Below are 18770 nucleotides of genomic sequence, written 5' to 3' on the forward strand. Positions count from 1 at the left end.
CCCAACCACCAAGAATAATTGCTGTAATTTTTTTTCCCTTTCTTTCTGCCAAAGCATATTTCTCCTCTCTTAAATATGCATAGCATTCTCTCTCCAAGAACATAGAAATAGAATGACTAGTTGGCTTCAAATGTGTCAGCATCTTATAAAAGTTGATAAGCATATATAAAATGAATCACATGGTGAGTTTAGAGAGTAAACTTTTATTTCTCAATATTTCTCTCGTCACGTGAGGATGCATATTTTCTCTATATTTTTTAAACTGTGAATGAGAGTAACCGTTACAAGACGACATGATATATCTGGTGACACAGGCCACTGACATCTTGCCCTTGTGTCAATTTGCCAGCGTGAAATCCATTTCATTCAAAATCTGGGAACTTTTTGTTCCCAGCGTTTCATAAAGTAAGTCTTGCCAGTGCCCTAACATGCCATGCTGTTTGCAAAACACTCAAGCAAACAGCAAGCTTATACGGTGAATGAGTACTACAAACTGCCATGCCATCATATTGATTCTTTTGCAGAAAATAGTATATTCTGGAAAGAAGTTAAACAGTGGCTGTACTGTACTTGGCACCATATGCTGTCACACACATCACCAGAAGCACTCATCCCTTTTTTCTCATATGCATATATATATTTCCACTCTCTATTTTCTGGCTGCCTTTTTTTTCTTTTTCTTTTCTTTTTTTTTTATTTTTTTTATTTTATGTAGTTTTGAAATTTTGATTAAGTGTTCAACCGAAAAACAATTGAGATTGAAGCATGTCTCAGTTTTAAATTAATAAACCCCTATTCATTAGTTCGTCGTCCTATAATATTTTATAGGTTTTTTTAAAAAAAAAATCACGAATGGTCCATATATTATGTCAACTTGAATAGTTCATACATTGTTCAAATTCGATCAATGTCGTCCCACTGCTCTAACTAACTAACTGGATTAATTCGCATCTGCTATGTTGCCCTCTTAATTAAGAAGAATTGAACAATGATACAATCAATCACTGAGTCAAAGAAAGAAACAAATAAAAGATTATTCCGCAATGGAAAGGAAAACATCTGCAAGTTATTTTTCCCTTCAATGTAAGAGAAATGGAAAATATTGCCAAGAACACATACAAGATTTCTACAAATAGAATTCTTCGGTGGATCTTCCCCAATGGTACGTTAGCATCTCTCCAATTGAGGACAATTTTCAATCGTAAGTTCTAGAGGATGCACCTCCTCTGGCAAATACGACAATTTCAGCACGATTCAAAGACCAGCTTTCTAAGCGATGTGAAACTTGTCAACCACCCTGATAATGCCTCCAAATTGTCACAGTGTATAATATAGCAGTCTTGTAGGGTTTTAGCAGCTCCTTGCAACCATTTGGGCAATGCCAACATCTTTGGTACGCCATCTATAACCAATTTTTTGAGCCTCAGTGCAATTACTTGATAGTTTCCATTCACCAATTCAAGCCTTTTACATTTATATATTACAAGGGTACGCAATGCAGCAAGATAACTCATATCACTTGGCAAAGACATTAGATTTCCACAATTCCAAATACAAAGAAACCGAAGTGATTTCAAGCATCGGACTCCATTCTCCGAAAAACTTGTTTGCTTTGTGGTTAAGAAAAGGAGTCTGAGGCAAGTCAAGTTGCTTGTATCTCTAGGCAAGTTTTCAAGATTCTCACATCCAAGAAGGCCTAGGCTTTGCAAGCTCTGTAACTTGCAAATTGTGTTGGGGAGTTTCTTGATTTCATCATTACCAGCTAAGTCCAGATATCTCAAATGCTTTAGGGTACCAATGGAACTTGGCAACCCTTTTAATGATAGATCAAACAAGCCAAGCATACGCAGATATTGGAATCTTGAAAGGCATGTGTGAAGGAAGGATTCATCAATAATTATACCCCGAGCCGTTAAGGTTCGCACTTTGTTCAGCTTTCTCAGCATTGTTGAACCATTTTGGCAAAGTTCCAGAACTGGCAAATGACTAACATTTTCAGAGATGTTTTCGGTGCTAGAGTTTACTATAGAGAGCTCACCTTCTGCAAGTGATTGTACAAGGTCGTGGATAAGATCATGCATTGGAAATCTATAGCTGAGATTATAGTGATAGTCCACAAGTTCAACATGCTGAAAGAAAGATCTCTCCCATAACTCTTTGAAATATAGATTGCCAACATCTTCTAGCTCTAGATTTTCATGATCCCTTGGTTGAATTGGATTCCATGTGCCATCCAACAATAGATCAAGTCCAAGCTATAATATCCAAACATACCCTTTGGAAGAAGTAAACAGTAAGCAAGACAATTTTTCAAATGAGAAGGCAGTTGAGTATAACTCAATCTTAAAGCAGGTAAAATGTGACCAGCACCTTCTCGTTCTAATTCCCATATCTCAGAATCTCTTATCAATTTCCATTTGGGTCATCAGTCTTCAAGTACAATTGACTCTTGTTAGTTTAAGGGAGAAGAGGTTTAGAGAATGGTTGGTAGTGTTTAGGACAAAAGCTTAACTTGGAAAGGAAAACTTTTGAAAGTGTAACAAAGTAGTTTTATTTTATTGATTGAAATAGGAAAGGTACAAGGTTTTAATACTTGAGTTGGCTGATGGCTAGAGTTGGACAGCTGTAGTTTTTTAGCTTGATTACTTTGAGAGGCTATAGGCTTATTTATGGAGAAACTAAGTCGGCAACTTTGCTCTGGACGTTGCACAGTAACCGACTTTTTCAAAGTCATTTTCAGCCACAAGTTGTCTTCTAATTCTAGATTTCTCTAGTTATAATACATTATATAATTAGAAGGATGTTTCTAGTGATGACTTTAACTTGTCAACTTCTCTCAATTTTTCTAGATTATTCTATATTATTCAAGACACAAGTGTGCATTAATTTTAACAACTCCCTAGGGTTCTCACCGCCAACGGAACCTCTCCACACTTTCTCCCAATATCTTTTCCTTCAAAGAGATTTGGATGTTTCTTCTCATCGTCTTCTACAAATGCACATTTTACAAATAAAGACCAGCGCAATGCTCATAAGAGAGACCTTTTAAATTAATGTATGTTCGAACTGTGCCCATGACTGAAGCAACTGAGATATTACGCGTCGTCACTAAAATTTTACTTCCTAATTTGGCTCCATCTATCAATACATCTCTGAACTCACTCCATTTTACACGATCGTCAATCCACACATCATCCAAGACAAGCAAAAATTTCTTATCCTTCAAAGCTTTGCGTAGCTTTCCGTGCAATTGATCTATAGACAACTTATCACTGATCTCTGTATCTAATGCAGAACAAAGAATCTCTTTTGTTAGTCTAATAATATCAAAGTCTACTGAAACATACACCCACATCCTCAATTCAAAGTTCCTAACAACCCTTTCATCATTGTACAGCAATTTGGCCAGTGTGGTCTTCCCCAAACCTCCAATTCCCACTATTGGAATGACAGAAACATTCTTATTGTTGCCACTTTGGTTATCACCTTGTTGCAACAGAAGATCAACATTTTTTTTTTCTCAGAGTCTCTACCAATAAGCTCCGAAGGATGAACAAAGGAGTGGGTCATGTTCTCTCTCATCATCATGTTCTTTACACTACTACGATGATCATCATGATTTCTTCCATGATGGTCAATAGAGAGAAGATCAAATATAGCCTTATTAGCTTTAAGCTCATCTAACCTCTCCCTAATCTCCTTGATCTCATGACCTGCTTTCAAACGGAACGCGATTGGATTAGAAGGCGAAAAGAAACGGCGTACCTTTCTAGTGGTTCCATGATATGTTTGCTTTCGCAGAGCTTGGCACTCAAACTCATCCAACAAATCCTCGGCATCAAGAAACACATCTTTAAGTTGTCGTAGCCAACTGCGTAGCTCCTTGTTATGTGCTTGCTTCTCTTCAGCGTCCAAGAGCACAGCTTTGATGGCTGACATGGTGCGCCCCAGCTTCTGCAGGTCTGCTTTGACGCCCCATACCAAGCAAATCTCATCGTAGGCAATGGAGCTTAGCTTTTCAATGAGTTTGCTTGCCAACTCAAAGGCAACATCAGCCATGGTTTTTTCGATGAGGTGAATACAGAGGGTATGAATCAATTGACTGCAAATGTGCCTTCAAATACAAACCATACTTTTGCTTGCCGATCACATACAGTAGTCAACGGTGGGAACAATTTTGTACACAGCTGATATTTCATTCAGTATTTTATTTATTATTTTTAAAGCTTAAGTTGTTCTTTTAAGTAATTTCATACGAGATAAATGTGCAATTAAGATTAATTATAAGCATTGAATGGGGAAATAATGAGGGGAGTGAAATTGACAACACTCATTTTGTGTCTTCATCAATAAAGACAGACTACTTAACAGTGGATGTGTACAATAATTATGCCGAATTTTTTTTTTTTTTTGGTAATAAATACTACTCGCCAACGAGGTCTAACCGAGTGGAAAAAGGGTCTTGACTTGCAAATCAATGATCTCAAGTTTGAATTTCTCATGACACCTTGATAGTGTGTGTGAAAAAACTCATATTCCCCTTATAATTTAAACTATTACTTGTATTATATAAAAAATAAAATAAAATGAAATAGACTACGTAAGTGTGGGTGGTTAAATAATTAGGAATGACTTTTTCTTTTGCTTGACAATAAATAAATACGACCATATTAAGGGTAGGCGCGGGCACAACAATTTTGAATAGAAGATGTCATATCATATTATATTTATATTGGCATATATATTGGCAAATCTTGTATATATTGCCCTTGTTCTAACTATAATGGCAAAGTGGAGAAACATCTCCTATGCTATTCACATTGACATGGTTGCATGATGCTTTAGCTGCTTTCCCTCCTTCGCGCTGGAGATTAATACCTTGCAACACAATCCCCTTACAAGGGAAGCTCTTGCTGCAATCGAATTTTATCGCAACATCCGAAGCACTTGTTCCGCTAATGTTCTTGTACACCACATTTTCCACTTGAACTGCTGATCTCTGTGATCATTGAATCAATAGATAATTATTAATCAAGAGCCTAATCAAGTGATCAAGTTGGTGTAATTAATCTTCTGGTAGTTTGATTAATTACCTGTTCTTTGCAAGGTTTCTTTCTGTTGTCGCAGTAGTTTTGGTCGATAATTATCGGGTTGGAAACATTGTGCATTTCAATGTTCTCAAATGTGATGTTGCTTGCACTTCCGGATCCTCCCTGAATATAACATTGTTGGTTGTTCCATGGTTTTTCGTACTCAAACTCATTCAGTACTTATAATTAAGTTAATTTGAAACTCTATGTACCTGCCATGTCTTAATCCTAACCCCATTTGTGGTTCCAGAAAGTATAGCTCCAGTGACTGTAATTTCTGAAACATAAGCTTTTGAATTTCCAGATCCCAAGCTTCCAATACTGAGGTCACCATGAAAAATTTGGACAAGCATTACTATTCAAGTACATAGATAACATCACGAAAATATTCTCTTGCCAGTCAGGCTGTCATATGTTACGTTTCTAGACTGTCGATCTGAATTCAACCCGAAAATTTTTTCAGAAAGTAGGGGTTCAAAATTATACCTGATTCCATGACCTGGTCCACAGGTAATGTTCGTGGCTTGCACCTTTTCGCATCCATTTACAATTGAAAGACAATCATCACCTTAGTTAACAATATGGTAAATATCTATATGTTAGGATGATTGAAGGGTGCGCAGTAATTAGAAAATTTTATTTTTGTTTGGTTTTATGTGAAGTGCACCTGTGGCTATAACAGAGTTTGTGATGAGTATGTTTTGCGTATCTGTGACATGAATTCCATCAGTATTGGGGCTTTTCTCTGGTGCAATTATTGAGAGATTGGAAGCTTGAACGTTCATGCACTTCTGGAAAGACACATGAATTTGTTGCGCATCTTGTATGTTCAGGTTATTCACCCTCAAATTCTTGCACTTCTGAAAGATGAGTGCCTGCAGCCAAAATATTTATGATGAGTCAAAGTAACCCATAAAAACATTTAGGACCTTGTTATCCTATAATCTCAATAATTTCTTTAAAATAATTTCCTGAAAAATCTAAATTTTTTTTTTAGTACAAGCATAGTCTAAACTAGAGGGGAGAGAGATTTCACACACACACACACACACACACACAATTATGATGTCATGGGGATTCGAACCTGAGACTTCTAGTCTGCAAGTCAAGACCCTTTTCCACTGGGTTAGACCGTTAACTCAATAATTTCTTTAAAATAACAGTTTGTATGTAAATATATGTGTGGGGCTAGGAAATGAACATACATACCGTTGGTGCGTCCTTGCAGGGCTGCAAATCAATATTGGATTGGAACACATTAAGTCAGCATATATTTTATTAAACCAAGTACAAGTATCTGAAAACAGCATTTAAATTATACTAATATACCTTAGATTTATTGATTTTGCATGAGTTTTGCCACCATTGTTCCCCATTGCCATTGATGACTCCACCACCTTCAACCAATAAATTTCGGACGGTGTCAAAGACAAGCCAGTGTCTACCATCTTGGCTGAAGTCCGGTCGATTATCAGAAGCTTTTAAGGTTCCAAGAATCTGAAAATTTTCCCATAATCTTTATTTTTGTTCACACAAGAATAGTTTAGAATATATTAATTCAAGCATAGTTAGCTAGCTATAGCCTTCCTTTCTATAGCTCACCTGAACCGTAACTTCAGATTTGCAAGGGCCTGAAAATCGAATTGGTTTAAGGTGATAGATCTTCTCAGGCACCACCAGAACAGCTTCATCATTAGATGAACAAGCTACCTTCCAAGCCTTCGCAAACGCCTGAAAGAACTATATAATTAGGCATACAACACCAAGATATACTGTAAAGTATAAGTTGTCACTACAATAGTGTAAAGATTTCAGAGGGACGGACTAGTGGCCCACTATTATCAAACTATCGATAACTGAACCACATGTATAATCCGGCATGTGTGTGGTTTTATATGGAAGGCATCAATGTAGTAAACCACTCATATGTTGTATTTATTTTGCCAACTTTTACATCTGAAACTTGACATTCTTGAACAAATAATAATACTACACATCAGAAAGCAAAATACAAGATATAGTACCCTCGTGGAAGCCACAAAATAACCACCACTTTGGTTTAAGAAGAATATCACCTCTGTGTCATCAGTTTCTCCATCACCCTCAGCTCCAAAATCATTGACATTTACCGAAGCTGAAGTGCCATCCACTTTGTCGAAGCTCTTCAAACTTAGGACATCTGAACTTTGCTTGATCAAGTCTTTGGAGAAGTTACCGCCGTCATCGATCATGTCGAAGTATGAAGGATAAGCTTGGGAACCGAATTGAGATGCTTCCTCAACATACTTGTTGAGTGGGATGTCTTGTAAACTGCAGGAAACAAAAGAGAGGATGATGAAAAAGAATGGGATTAAATCAATTTCTTGAGGAGACATCGTTTTCTTCTATTATATAAGAAGCATGCAAAATGGATGTTCATGGGATATTTGAGCTAAAATTTATGGATTGGTGAGAAGAATGGGATGGTGAGATTCGATATTTATAGAGACAGACTGAGAAGCCCTCATTACTTGTTGGTGCCCCATCAACTTCTTGATGCGTCACATTAAAATGTGATTTAATCACTTGGTCATTACATGTCATTCTTTTCTATTTATATCCACACAATTAGTATTATCATTTAAAAAGACTGTATGTATAGACAATGTATATGATTATGTTATGTTCTTTTCCCAATTATTTCGCATAGTGTGTTGTTGGATTGTCAATCTAAGTACACATTTCAATAAGAATTCACCTACTCAATGATCGAATAGTTTGGCAACAAACTTAGTAACTCTAGAGGAAGAACACGTTGTTCTAATAATAATTTTTTTTTTATGTATACACTAAGTACGTAGCGTTCTCTAACCTCCTGTTTTATCGTTTGATTCTATGTAGCTACCATTATTGATAAGATTATATCACTTGAGTGGTAATCGGAAAACACACTATATGTTTGTCTGTTTATGGCCCACAAATGAGTCGCTAACTGGTTTCCTACTTTGCTAATGTCTTGCAGTGAAAATCCTTCAATATAGTGAGATTATATACTCCAATGTGTGGACTTAAAGTTATGTCTGTTATTTCGCGGCTACATATAGAAATGTTCTTTTTACATTCAATCTAACATATTATGTTATCAAATTGTCAATAGGAGAAATTTAGTGTGACCTAAGTTGGTAAAAATTGAACAATAGATGGGGAGAAATTCGTAGTATTGGAGAAAAGGGGTGGAGACGATGGGTTGTGTCACCATTTTCATTTTTAGGATTGAAGGATGCAAAACAGTAACAAATGGAAGTACTTTGATTCAGTTCATAAGTGCTTCTTGGTCGTAGAATCGCTTTTTGAAGAAGCACCTGCTATGTGCATATTCAAGAAGCACACACAAGTGCATTTCCAAGAAGCACTTGAATTCCTTATGAAAATTCAACATATTTATAATAAAAACCGCTTTTGTAAAAAGTGTTTATAATCAGAAGTGCCAACTAAAAAAGCAATCTCAAAAGAGCCTTATATTGTTTGGAATATGACAATGTCATGATTTTTATTTTTTTGGAGTGAGAAATTAGGAGGAAACTCCATGATGCAATGCGAAGAATTCCATAGCGTGCAAACATCTCTCTAGTTGTTTGTAATGATTAATAATTTGACTAGCATATATAATAAATGGCGTGTTCCAATCATACTAAAACATCGGAAGTATTCATTCATATCATGTGTGGACTACGCCATATAGTTTTTCTTTTTTTCTTCTCCGTTCGGTTCATGAGAAAGAAGATTTGGGGATAGGAAATAAATTAGTTTTTCATGTTTAGTAAGTTCAGACATGGAAAATTGTTGTCTGGCCCATGGGAAAGTAGAGGGGAAAATAAAGTCATCCTCCCAACTTGAGTTTTGTTTTACCTCTTTATGGGAAAGTTTGGGAAAATGAGCCAATATTAAATAAACATTTTTCATGACCATTTTGTCCCTATAAACAATTTAGAATTACAATATATCATTAAATACATTCTTCTTCTTTTTTATTTGATTTAATATGGGTATAATTTAAAATTTATACAAACTTTGTTTTTCATTCCTATTCAAAACAAACATGAGAAAGGAAATAAAGTGATATCTCCCGATTACTTTCCCAGTATTACCAAATGTGGGAAAAGAATCTTCCATTTCTTATTCTTTGGGAAATAATTTCCCCTCAAATTCGTTCCGCGAACCAAATGGGGAATAACTCTCTTTAGATTTCTAATAGATGTGTTAATTTGAAATCAAAGATTGCCAGGAGATATAAATAATTTCAATAATCTAACGTGGTAGCTGATTTTCTTGCAAAGTAGGGGCATCTTTCTTCGACTACTTGTATTTGGTTTAATAATTTTTCCTTTAAAATTTACATAAAATTAATTTTAATATGTATGATTTAACGATTCGTCGCCCATATTATTTCTAATATCTTTATCCGTTTTTTTTTTTTTTAAATTCTTACACATTCCTACGTATCATTTAAGTGCTCGATAATTAGTTTTTGATACAACTCGTAGCGTAACATCAGGATGTAAAATTTGAAGGAAACTATGCATCAGAACGAAAACATTGAAAGCAAAGTGGTGTTAGAGAGTCGTATACATTAGCTGGTTGTCATATTATTAATTTTATTTCTTAGTTAGTCATGATGGAGTGGAACAAAAGATCTTCTAAACCCGCATCATGTTGGCGACTTAAATAAGGTAATTAAGCAAAGTATAAGATGACAATGATTAAATGAGGTAATGATTACGTGGTTGCAGATGGTATGATATGATTTATCATCTACATTTCTTTGTAGGGTTCTCATGTGATGTGAGAGACAAGAAAATCTTCAGTGAGACTTCTTGTCTTGATGGCAGTTATGCATGTCAACTTTTAACTGGATTGTACTCGCCCATGAAGTGAAATAAATAAGCCCTACTGAAATTTTCTCAAGAAGCAGACTCATGGTTGTATAGAACTGATTAGAACTAAGAATCTTTCCTAGCACACTTGCACAGGACATTAAAAAAATGGAAGAGGATGATGCTGAGTAACAAAGATAGATATTTTTATTACAGAGAAACCAGAACACTACAACATTGGTCAACTCTAGTTCTCAGCAACATCACTAAAGGAACAGGATGCTGAGTGGAACCTTTATTACAGAGAAACCAGAACACTACAACATTAGCTACTCTACTACTTATTTCCCAAGTAGGGCCTCTCCCTCCAGCTTGCAAAACAGCCGCATCATGTCTTCAAATGCATGAATTCCAAAACCCCCAACCAGAGTGACAATGTTAACTAAATTCTTAGTATTGGACTACTTAAACTTTGATCTCTACTGACCATCTGTACATCTCTTCGTCTGGAACTGGGATGGTAATGGTCATTAATCCAGTTGCAGAGTCATATTCGAAGTCAGTCTCAGCATTGTCGACAGTGCACTTCAGTGGACGCTGGGAAAGGTACGCTCCAAATCTTCCACATCCTCTGGTTTTGAGACCAATTGTCGCAGTTGGAGATCCATTCTCGCAGAGAGAAGTGGTATCTTCCCCATTGGAAAGCTCTGGTTTCTTGTCAGAAGCCAAATGGATTTCAACCTGCTCCACAGCAGCACTGACATTGAACATGTCAAGTAGGCCTATTGGAGCAAATGAGATGTTGGATGTGATCTCCTGCAACAGACAAAACCATATCATTTAGTAAACCCTTAGCAACAATCGGAATTTCAGCATCTAATAGCGACTATAGATGACCAACCTTGAGAGGACAGAAATGGAAAAGCTCATACTCCAGAACATTAAGACTCACAGGGACCGAACCACCTTTTGGCAACCGAATTACCTCACCTGACAGTCAATAATGGTTCATAATGTTAGAAAGCTGAATACAATTTATAATAAAGGTAGGTAGATTTGTTCTTATGAGTTTTGCAATTATATCATTTTGTTCCTATTGACAGTCAATAACGGTTCATAATGATAGAAAGCTGAAGACCAGGTAGTGGAGAAAATGTTACAATTTATAATAAAGGTTGGCAGATTTGTTCCCATGAGTTTTGCTATTACATCATATTGACAAGCTACTAGAGAATTGCTTCCTGACTGTTGGTACCTGATTTATGAGCATAAACTACTGTTTCTCCATTCCAATCAGCACCAGCAACTTGAGCAATGACATCAACATCGGTGGCACGGACAGAAGCAGTGAGGGTACTAGGAGACTCATCATGAATGCGAGTCTTCTTTATAATCTTGCACCAACCTGCACCTTGACAGTTAAACACACCAACCACACCAGAGCATTTGTTGACATTCCAAATTTTGAGCAAGCTGCAAAGAAAATTATTTACACAAGCTTTACTTATAGAGATCTAAATTTTAAAAACCATATAACTTGGAAAGCATATAGAGGGAACAGAACAAACCTGGTCCCATCTCTTGCTGGATCAGCAAAGAGACAATCACGGGTCGGCCTGCCAGGTAATTGGGCACGGAGGACAGATCCATCAGGGAGGACCAGCTTCCTCAAAAGATCAAAGTTGTGGTTGCCTGGCTTATCACTGTTAAGAGAAATACCCAAAATTATGCATCAGAACTCATACTTCCATGAAGTGCCTATAGAATAAATTTGTTTGGTGCATAGCATTACCTGACATAGATTGCACATCCACCAACAGCACGAGCTGCACCGTGATACTCTGCAGCTGAATGTAAACTCTGCAAAAGAAAAGATTCTTTCATCAATAAAACATGTTATGCCAAATGATAATAGCAACAAGTTTATCTGCCCTTCTTCCAAATAAATGACATTGAGTCTCAACATCACAGAACATTGCAAATAACCAAATAAATTGCAATTGTAAATCTTGAACAAACATGAATATTGATGTTTCAAGCCTCCACCAACTAACGTAGACTAGTGTGCAATAGTAAACTACTTTCTACAATTACAACATGAATGTAAATTTAATAAGCATGTACTTCAAGGAAATGGCTGCTTACTAGCCTTCCAGACATCAACATCCAGAAAAATCAGACAGTGCCAAAGCATATTGAGATAACAAAATGAGACATAAAATACCTCATTATTTACTTACATGAAACATATCCCAATCAGGTTGCATGAATTCTCCAAGGAAAAGGGTGTTATAAGCAACAGAAGATATATGAATTGTGTGAGAAGCAGGATCCCGGGGGTAGAAGTCATCAGAAGCTCTCACCACAGCAGTCTGCTTGGAACTGTAGAGCCCATCAGTGTTATGACACATGCAAGAGATACATCCATTGTCAGGAAAGTTTCGAGCAACCGAAGCCTCAAGTGCCTGGTGGTAGCTGCGGGTCAACGAAACTCTACCACCATGACCAGACCCAAGAGTCTCAATGATGTTTTGAACATCAACCTTAACTCCATCCACACCACAAGAAGCCAAGTAGGCATGCAGCTCATTGTAGAAATTGAAAACTTTCTTGGGATGTACCAGACCAAGGCCGTGAACAGATAAGCTGTCCATAACTATGTCTGGTTGGTTTCCCGTTACACCAGGGGACGACACTGGGTATGCCAAAGCAGTGTCATAGTGTTCCATGCCAGTAGCAGCTGGTTTCACTCCACCCCAGTAACCAGCTAGAGCATGCCATACATACACAAATCTGCGCAGCAAGTCACAAATTCAGATAATGAGTAACAATACTTCCTACATAAATCTTTTTTTTTTTTCAAATAATAAAATCTTACAATGGACGAACATCAGCAAATGTCAAGCAGAATACATAATCTAGCATCCCACAATATTCAATTTTTTTCCTTGTTTGCTACTGATAGTGAGATTTTATTCAAACTAAACCCATCAATTTATTAACTAGAAGAAAAGGCCCTTTGTCCCCATTCAACATTTATTCTGATCATAAACTCTTCGACATCACACATATCTGTAATTAATTTCACAATAAGTACCCATTTTCATGTTATAATTCTGAATATCATAATAAATATTTCTCCAGGGGATCTCTACTCTGACCTACCATTTTTAAGGATACGAAATCATGGATTTTTAAATCCCAGCAATATCTTGCTATGTGTCTGAAGTAGATAAACAAATTCTATGTAAAACCATTATAAAAGAACAGCAGGGAGTTCCGTGCAACTTACTTCACATTTTGATGTTGCTTGGCTTCATCCACAACGTGTTTCAGACCGGAGACTTGCTCACTGTGGTGGCCATTCTTTTGGAATTTTTCATTCTCTTTTATTCCAGTCAGCCTACTTGCAAACCTGCAATTAGCGTACTCGCATTAACTAACACAACTACTTTAAGTCGATAGACCCAACAGCAATGTCCGGAGAAAAAATGCATGATTGCGTGACGACAAAGGAAGATCCTTCTAATTTATCCATTCCAATCATGTACATGGAAAGAGAACATTATCAAAACTGATAAAAGAGTAATCATTTAAAATTAAGAAAGAAGACAGAAGCATTACTGTGCTCCTTCTTGTACAACAGCATCAGTATCCTTGTCTTTATTTTCAATCTGTTGCCAGCCATCATCAACAATAAGGAATCGCGGAGGCGTCCCACCGTTGGATAAGCTGCAATGATTCCACAACACAACATAGTAATTAAATAAAGCTGCTTACAAATTCAAGTTAGAGTAAATAGCAAGTTAAATATGATATCGTTTCTTATTACCTTTTAAGGCCTTGCTCCACACCCTCGGCTGTGACATCAGTGTAAAAGGCATCCCATGTACACCAGCCAAACCAGTCAAGAAAAGAAGGCAACTGCATGCAACCAAGAGAACAGATATTAGATTCATTCAAGAAACGGTTGTGATGCGCCATTCAAATTGTAGAACACCAATTACAGAAGAAGACAAAAAGTGTTGTGGTCTTACCTTTTTCTTCTCACGGTGAACAAAAGTTTTCATGTGTTTTTCCACAGCCCTGTTTAATGAAATTGAAAACAGAGTCATTTACCAAAATAAATGCAAAGCCATCATCCTAATCAAAACCAAACTATTTACCTTTTCTAGCAATAACATAATCATATTAGCAAAACAAAATTACAGATTTAATTGCAGATCTACAATGATGACGATAAATTATTAGAATGAAAATTCAGGACTTACTTTACAGCCTGTGTGATAACCTCAAATGGATTGGTTCCAGCATGGATGTAAACAAGGCACTGGCCCTGATTGGTCTGAACAGCAGAATCTCCTGCAAAACCAATCACACACCACAAGAAACACGTTGTTTTCGGTTCCTTCGAACTCGAATTTTGTATTTTTTTTCTTTTCCCAAATCCTTTAAACTCCAATTATTTGATTCATTTGAATGATATTCATTGTGGGTGGTTTCTCCAGCCTGACTGTATTCGCATTAATGACAGCTCCACCCCACATTTTCAGATTGTTCATCTCCTTCATTATTGGCTGGCGGGATGGGACTGATTAACAGGAAGACATGGCCTTATATAATGGAATGACAGGCAGGGAAGGTGTAAATAGCCTACACCAGATACTTGTTTTATTGCCATAACCTACTCACCACTCTCGAGGCAAACCTCGACTTCATTCCTCTCGTTGCCTTGCAGAACAGAACGGAAAAGGCCTTCAAGCAGAGGCAGGAAGACGGTGTAGATGGTAGAGGAAGAAGAATCATCTTCATCACCTCCTTCGCCATCACCTTTGCTTTCAACAAGCATGAATTGGGTCTCCAATGGAACATCTTTCCCACATGTCCCCATCCTCTGAGTCATCCACCATAACTTGAACCGGAAACAGCACATGAAACGGAGACCCCTATGCATCATAATAACGACAGTAATTACTACCATATTTGAAAAATTGAAATTCAAAGCATAGCAATCATTGCACCATTACTCAATCACCATCTACGGCTAAAGCTAAAAGATGTAAACTTTGACATATTGATTTTGACAACCAAAAACACAAGAGATACTGAAACTGCTTACTCTAAAACACCAATGGGGAAGGTGTGAAGGCTTTGGCTTTGAGCGGCAGTGGCACCAATGAAAGCACCAGCAACGAGCCCAACACCAGTCCCTGGTGTAAGCACGATGTTGTCTGGAACTCCAGTCAAAATGGTCTTTCCCTGAACCACCAAGTTCCCATCGTTGATTGAAATCTGTGGGATGACCGTCATGGTTGATGACTGCGAAACTACTGTCTCACAACATAAAACACAAATTCATCAAAATTCACCTTGGATCAGATAGAGAATTCTGGAGCATGTTTACAATTATCAACTACATCAATTTCATATTTATCCATGGGTTTTATAAATAAATAAATAAAAAGCCATAATTTTTGGCAGGAAAAATATACCATCAATGGAAAAATTTAAGAACCCAGGTGAAATGCATGTTGGCGCACAGGGTTTATTTGGTAATTTCGAAAAATTGAGGCTGCTTGAGGAAAACTGCTACAGAAAGAAAACAAAAACCCAAAAGGCAAAAAGGGAAATAACTTGAGGGTTTTGAATCAGCATCAAGTTTGGTCCACAAGGTGTGGGCCTGTGTCCTTTCCCAGCCTCTAACTTTCGCTGAAAGCTTGAAACTTTTTGGTCTGAAAACCCCCAAAAATTCAGAACAATCATATGAAACTGACTAACAGAATAAAACAGGAGCGTCAGGATTTTAATCAAAGTTCAAGTATGAAATTCACAGAGCCTAAGCTCAATTCACGGCTAATTTATCATTAGAAGCCATTCAAGGCAGCTGGAGCTTCATGAAGAAGTAAACAAAGAGCTAAAAAACAGCTCACACCACCGACTTCACAATCAAAGCTCAAACAATTCCAGAAAACCCCAAGCACTCACCGGAAAAGGTAAAAAAGTCTCTGGCTGCCCAAGGAATTCAAGCACAGAGCTTTGTTAAGCCTCTAGAAATGGACAGAGAGATGAAATGAAAGTGAGGGTTTGGAAAACCAAAACCCAGAGAGAAGAACAAGTGCACCGAGCAAAGGAATGCTCTTGAATGCAATGCTCTCACTGATCGTTTGTGTTTGCTGCTTTTACACACAGAACGTGAGTTTCCAAAGAAGAGGATGGTGGGTTTATATATGACTTGGGCTGCGTTAAATTTCGAGCAAGTTCTTTCCTCGATGCTTCCAGATGCTGCCACGTGGGATACTATCATTGGATTTTTTTTTGGGAAATTCACTATTATACCCAATATGGGGGCCCAAATTATAAAAATACCCTATATGAAATAGACTTTAGAAACACACCCAAAGCCCATTTACAACATAACAAAAAAGCTTTTAACTTCTTATAAATTACAAAACTACCATCAATTTCTTAAAACAAGCCCAACCCCAAAATCTCATAAAAATACCCAAAACACTCAATAGGGCATCAAAGTAATTTAATAATCAATATTAAATTCAATAAGGCCAGCTATCATCTTTTGGGTTTTTTTTGGGTTTGTTTATAGAAATTCAATTGTGTAGGGTTTATTTATAATATTAGTGCTAGAAATGGGTATATCACTAAATATCTCTTTTTTTTTTTGGTGCACTAGTTATGATCTTTTTTTGGTCAATCACTAGTTACGTTCTCATCTTATGAATTTGGATTGTGATTTCCAATTAGTTTATTTGAAGAAAGACGTCATCTCTATAAATGTGTACCACAAATTCAGGTTTTGGACAACATAAAAATTGTTATATTGCTAGACAGTTTGCTAAGAAACATTTCTTTATATTCGTTTTTTCGAGCGAGGGATGGGTGACTCGAACTTTGTATTACTAAAAACTATGTTTTAATTGTCAAGAATTGATAATTTGGTATTCTGAAATGATACAAAATACAGAGCAAATTGCAAGTTCGAGTGTTTTAGATTTAATTTAAAATATTTAACCTTTTTTTTTATACGTGATTATACATTTGAGCAATTGATTGATCGACAACGGAACAATATAATACGTGTCGATGATATTTTTTTTTTAAATAGTATAGATATTTTTGTGTTATGGGAAAGTCCCAGTTGAGAAAAAGTATTTTAATATCATGCTTTCTTTAACAAAGCCAAACATGGCTCCTGACTCACTCATCATTGCCCGGCCATAGTGCATTTTTTATCTGCACCAGATGTTACAAAATGGAGAAATGCTAATGTGAAATGGAAGAGTAATATTTTGCTATATTCGGTTAATTACGACATATCACGTGTGATAATCTGTAATTAATTAAAGATAGCAAAATTTTACTATCTTTATTTCATACCTTTTATATGTTCAAAATGGGTTGTGATTTTTGTTTTTATGTTCCGTAATCTGAATGATTTGATGCCATTTATAATGGTGCCAACTTTTTGGCCATTATGATTTAGCAAAAGTTAGGGCAAGGCCACCTTATTTTCTAGATATAATATGGACATAAACCCATATTTTCTAGAAACACATAATACAATATGGTGTTTCTTTCAATCAACTTCATGAGTTCCGATCTATTGGACTACAGGAGTCTAAAAAATTGTGATCACCCATCGTTAGATATTAATCCAATGGTTCAAAAAAGTTTCTTAAAAGGAGTATAATAGTAAGTGAACCGTTAAATTTACATCCAATAATGAGTGACTACAAATCTATTAGATCCTTGTAGTCCAAGAGATCAAAACTATCAACTTCATTATTGGACTAATTTGAAAGTTATTTCCAACTTAATTACCGGCTTTAGAATTTGTGGTCACATTTGTCTTCTCTTTTCACCACCCAACTGCAACCGCAAGTGTACAAAAATTCACGTTGTCAATCTTTTGTCTGAAAATATCAAAGAGTGCTTTTGGCGTTAACTGTTGGCATTTTGAGAAGGCAAAAGTCACGAGACAAAATTAATGTCATATGATATGTTTCATGAGTCATCACCCACCTTTGTCCAGCCTTTTGGATTGGACCCAAACAATGATGCATAAACTTTTCTCGTAACGTGTGTGAAGTATAATTTCTTTTTTTTATAGATTTCTATTTGTACTCAAAAGTTTATAGACAATTGTGTGTTACGATTTTATCCTGAAAGCAAAATCACTTTCCTAAAAAGCAAACAGCGATAGAACTAGCTCTCGTTTCTTATGGGGACGATAATACAAATTTATTACTTTTGGGGGGCCGGGGGGTGAGAACATTACTAGAGCATTTGTCTTTAAATTAGTGGTCTTAAATTTGAATTTGAATGACATTTCTCGTTCTCTTTGACTATGAAAAAATTACTAGAATTTAATACAGCCACTTCATACTAGGTTGAAGTGTGGCTCCGCCCGTGTCATCAAATTAATTACTAGTCTATAACTACTATTTAGGTAATTCTATTTTCACCCCTTTTACACTAGACCCTAAAAAGATTCTTTGAACATGTTCTCATTATATAACCTCACATGTTAGGAGGGGAAAAGGAGATATGCAATGTAATAACCTCACATGATAGAATATTTTCTGCATCCCTTAAAAAGAAAACAAAGAAATTCTTTTTTTATCAGAACCAGCCATTTGGCTCATTCGTTCTCATCTAATATGTTCCTTTTTCCATAATTTTGTTAGTCAATCCATTGTGTTTGTATATATATAGTTAAGTAATGAATAAGGAAGTCACTATGATCTTCAAACGAAGGACTACAAATATGATAAGATTCTCATTATTAATACAAAAGAATATGTGCTTGCTT

The 18770-nt window shown here is 36.3% G+C and overlaps 2 protein-coding genes and 1 pseudogene across 4 annotated transcripts; all 3 read right to left on the reverse strand.

The window, feature by feature from the left end:
• LOC18771783 lies at nucleotides 1409-4059 on the reverse strand (annotated as a pseudogene).
• Nucleotides 4665-7524, reverse strand: LOC18770639 (polygalacturonase). 2 transcript variants are annotated; one of them, XM_020568753.1, is made up of 9 exons: nucleotides 7115-7524; nucleotides 6693-6821; nucleotides 6420-6587; nucleotides 6300-6320; nucleotides 5758-5965; nucleotides 5577-5658; nucleotides 5303-5411; nucleotides 5094-5213; nucleotides 4665-4999 (listed from the first exon to the last, which is right to left on the reverse strand). In XM_020568753.1, the coding sequence occupies exons 1-9, from the start codon at nucleotides 7463-7465 to the stop codon at nucleotides 4775-4777; spliced, it is 1413 nt and encodes a 470-aa protein (XP_020424342.1). In that variant the 5' UTR covers nucleotides 7466-7524; the 3' UTR covers nucleotides 4665-4774. The 2 variants fall into 2 exon arrangements, with proteins under 2 accessions (XP_020424342.1, XP_007203487.2); XM_007203425.2 differs by having other exon boundaries at nucleotides 4666-4999; nucleotides 7166-7524.
• LOC18770520 (probable galactinol--sucrose galactosyltransferase 2) lies at nucleotides 10123-16144 on the reverse strand. Of its 2 annotated transcripts, none has more exons than XM_007204205.2 (14): nucleotides 15929-16115; nucleotides 15063-15273; nucleotides 14636-14889; nucleotides 14215-14305; nucleotides 13981-14029; nucleotides 13776-13867; nucleotides 13568-13675; nucleotides 13236-13358; nucleotides 12184-12736; nucleotides 11736-11803; nucleotides 11512-11646; nucleotides 11199-11416; nucleotides 10845-10933; nucleotides 10123-10759 (listed from the first exon to the last, which is right to left on the reverse strand). In XM_007204205.2, the coding sequence occupies exons 2-14, from the start codon at nucleotides 15251-15253 to the stop codon at nucleotides 10409-10411; spliced, it is 2322 nt and encodes a 773-aa protein (XP_007204267.1). In that variant the 5' UTR covers nucleotides 15254-15273; nucleotides 15929-16115; the 3' UTR covers nucleotides 10123-10408. The 2 variants fall into 2 exon arrangements, with proteins under 2 accessions (XP_007204267.1, XP_020423352.1); XM_020567763.1 differs by having other exon boundaries at nucleotides 10126-10759; nucleotides 15063-15270; nucleotides 15929-16144.

Source organism: Prunus persica, chromosome G7, assembly GCF_000346465.2.
Source record: "Prunus persica cultivar Lovell chromosome G7, Prunus_persica_NCBIv2, whole genome shotgun sequence".
Classification (NCBI taxonomy): domain Eukaryota; kingdom Viridiplantae; phylum Streptophyta; class Magnoliopsida; order Rosales; family Rosaceae; genus Prunus; species Prunus persica.

Excerpts from the sequence above, each read along its gene's own strand:
- LOC18770520 (XM_007204205.2), bottom strand. The coding sequence starts at position 15,253 with ATGACGGTCATCCCACAGATTTCAATCAACGATGGGAACTTGGTGGTT. Across the intron at positions 13,868-13,980 it reads TTCACCGTGAGAAGAAAAAG|TTGCCTTCTTTTCTTGACTG; the intron begins GTAAGACCACAA and ends GGTTGCATGCAG. Across the intron at positions 11,647-11,735 it reads GGATGTGCAATCTATGTCAG|TGATAAGCCAGGCAACCACA; the intron begins GTAATGCTATGC and ends TTCTCTTAACAG.
- LOC18770639 (XM_020568753.1), bottom strand. The coding sequence starts at position 7,465 with ATGTCTCCTCAAGAAATTGATTTAATCCCATTCTTTTTCATCATCCTC. Across the intron at positions 5,412-5,576 it reads GGACCAGGTCATGGAATCAG|TATTGGAAGCTTGGGATCTG; the intron begins GTATAATTTTGA and ends TGGTGACCTCAG. Across the intron at positions 5,214-5,302 it reads TTAGGATTAAGACATGGCAG|GGAGGATCCGGAAGTGCAAG; the intron begins GTACATAGAGTT and ends TGTTATATTCAG.